A 2,029-nucleotide genomic window follows, 5' to 3' on the forward strand; every position below is an offset into this window, starting at 1 on the left:
GTTGTCCAGGTCCCATTGCCAAGAATGTGTTGTCTGAAATGCCTGTTTAGTTTTTAAAGATGGAACTCCACCCTTTACTTGGTTTTAAGTATGTATGGAATGTTATGATAAGACATAGTAGTAGTGGTGGTGGTCAGACATGGAGATGGTAGGGAGACAAATATACATGTGAAATAAACTCAGTATTTTAATAAAGTAAAAAAAAAAGAAAGAAAAAAAAAAGACAAAGATCTTATCTGCAGAATACAAGTGCCTCAGATGAAAGGGTAGGCAGGAGGAGATTAAGTGGCAACCACAAGTCAGGAGGAAAAATGATACTTTAGTTGTCATTTTTAGTCTGTTTTTCAGACAAGTCTCACACTGTAGTTGGTGGCCTTGAACTCACTTATGTAGCCCAGGCTGCTCTCAAACTCCAGTGATTCTCTTGCCTCAGCTTCCTGAGTGCTGGAATTATAGGCCTGTGGCACCAGGCGCAGCTTGGTTGTGAATTCTGGACTGCATTTGGCTGAGTGATGGGTCCCATTTGCTGGTATACGTGTCACACTCATGTTTCCTTTGCAGGCATGAGCAAGCCCACACTTACCAGTCTGCATAGGGTTTGCCACTTGCCCGGCTTGGAAACAAAAGTCTGCATCTTCTGGCCAGTTCTGGCTGTTCTGATATTCTTGGTAGGCCATTGTCTCATCCAGGAACTCCGTGGGAGACCCTTAAAACACAGATGCGAAACAACTTACAAGACACCCTATTTTCTACAAACGATCCCATTTAATTTAATATAAAATAATCCACTCTTCCTGTTGTTATTGTTGTTTTCTGTTTGTTTGAGGCAGTGTTTCATTATATAGCTCAGGCTGGCCTTGAACTTATAGCAATCCTCCTGCCTCAGCCTCTTGAGTGATTCACCACACCTGGCTTCAGGAAAATATTTAAAAAATTTACAGATAAAAATAAACAAATTACTGTAAGAATGAGGTTCCAATTAAGGTTAAAAACAATACAGAGTACCTTTTGGTAATGTAGGCATAGAGGAGCAGTTATTTACTCCACAAAATAACAAGCACAAAACATGCAAGAAAATTAAATTAGAAAAATAACAAAAAATAAAATATGGAAGAATCAAGATTATTAACATGACAATTCTCAATAGATTTAAGGCAACTGAAATGAAAATCCCAGCAGAATTTTAAAACATAACAAGCTTATTCCATAATATACATAGAAACTTAAAAATCAAGAGAAGCCAGAAATCATTTTAAGAAAAACAAAAGTAAAGGAATTATATTACCTGGTCTTAGAAAAGTTGTAAGTGTACTACTAACTCATTGTAGTACTGACTACGTACTTCGGTAAAAGAAATAGAACTAAGTTCAGAAGGAACCGCCTACACAGTCAGCAGCTTTTCAGCAAATGTCAATAAAATTCAAAAGGAAAAATTTTTCAAATGATACAGAAACAATGACACTTATCATTATAGGCTGATTCCTAGCTTCAACTTCAGAGCATCAGAAACATTTCTTTTTTCCTATGACTTTCTAATTAATTTCTCTGTAATCTAGAAGACAAGTGTATCTTTACCTTTGTACTTTTATAATTGAAGAAAATAAGAAAATGGGAGTGTGGTACACACCTGTAATCCCAGCACTCAGGAGGCTGAGGCAGTGAAGATTGCCACGAATTTGAGATTACATAGAGTTCAAAGCCAGCCTGAACTATATCACAAGACCCTGTCCCAACAAACACACACACACACACACACACACATGTAGTAATACACACCACTTCTAGCTTATTACAGAGAAATTACACAATTATAGAAAAGAAATGCTTGTGGTGCCAAGAAGCTGAAGCCAGTCTGCAACTGACTCAACAACAGACTTTAAGCCTTTGGTTACTTTTACAAACACAGGTTTTCTTTTTCCTTTTTTATTATTAATATTATAATAAATCTACAGGAAAGTTTAAACAAAAAAGACAGTGAGAAAAGGGTGGGAGAGAAGAAGGTAAGGAGGACCAGCAAACAAGCACAGGG

At 37.0% G+C, this 2,029-nt stretch overlaps 1 protein-coding gene across 7 annotated transcripts in view; it reads right to left on the reverse strand.

Annotated features, from left to right (window-relative positions):
• The window catches only part of Map4 (microtubule associated protein 4), a 171,084-nt gene that overhangs the window by 59,393 nt on the left and 109,662 nt on the right, over positions 1 to 2,029 (reverse strand). For all 7 annotated transcript variants that reach the window (XM_023700697.1, XM_023700695.1, XM_023700698.1 and 4 more), the window contains exon 4: positions 584 to 706. In XM_023700697.1, the coding sequence (XP_023556465.1) occupies positions 584 to 706 (123 nt within the window). The remainder of the gene's footprint in view (positions 1 to 583; positions 707 to 2,029) is intronic.

This window comes from Octodon degus, unplaced genomic scaffold (assembly GCF_000260255.1).
Source record: "Octodon degus isolate 3935 unplaced genomic scaffold, OctDeg1.0 scaffold00126, whole genome shotgun sequence".
Classification (NCBI taxonomy): domain Eukaryota; kingdom Metazoa; phylum Chordata; class Mammalia; order Rodentia; family Octodontidae; genus Octodon; species Octodon degus.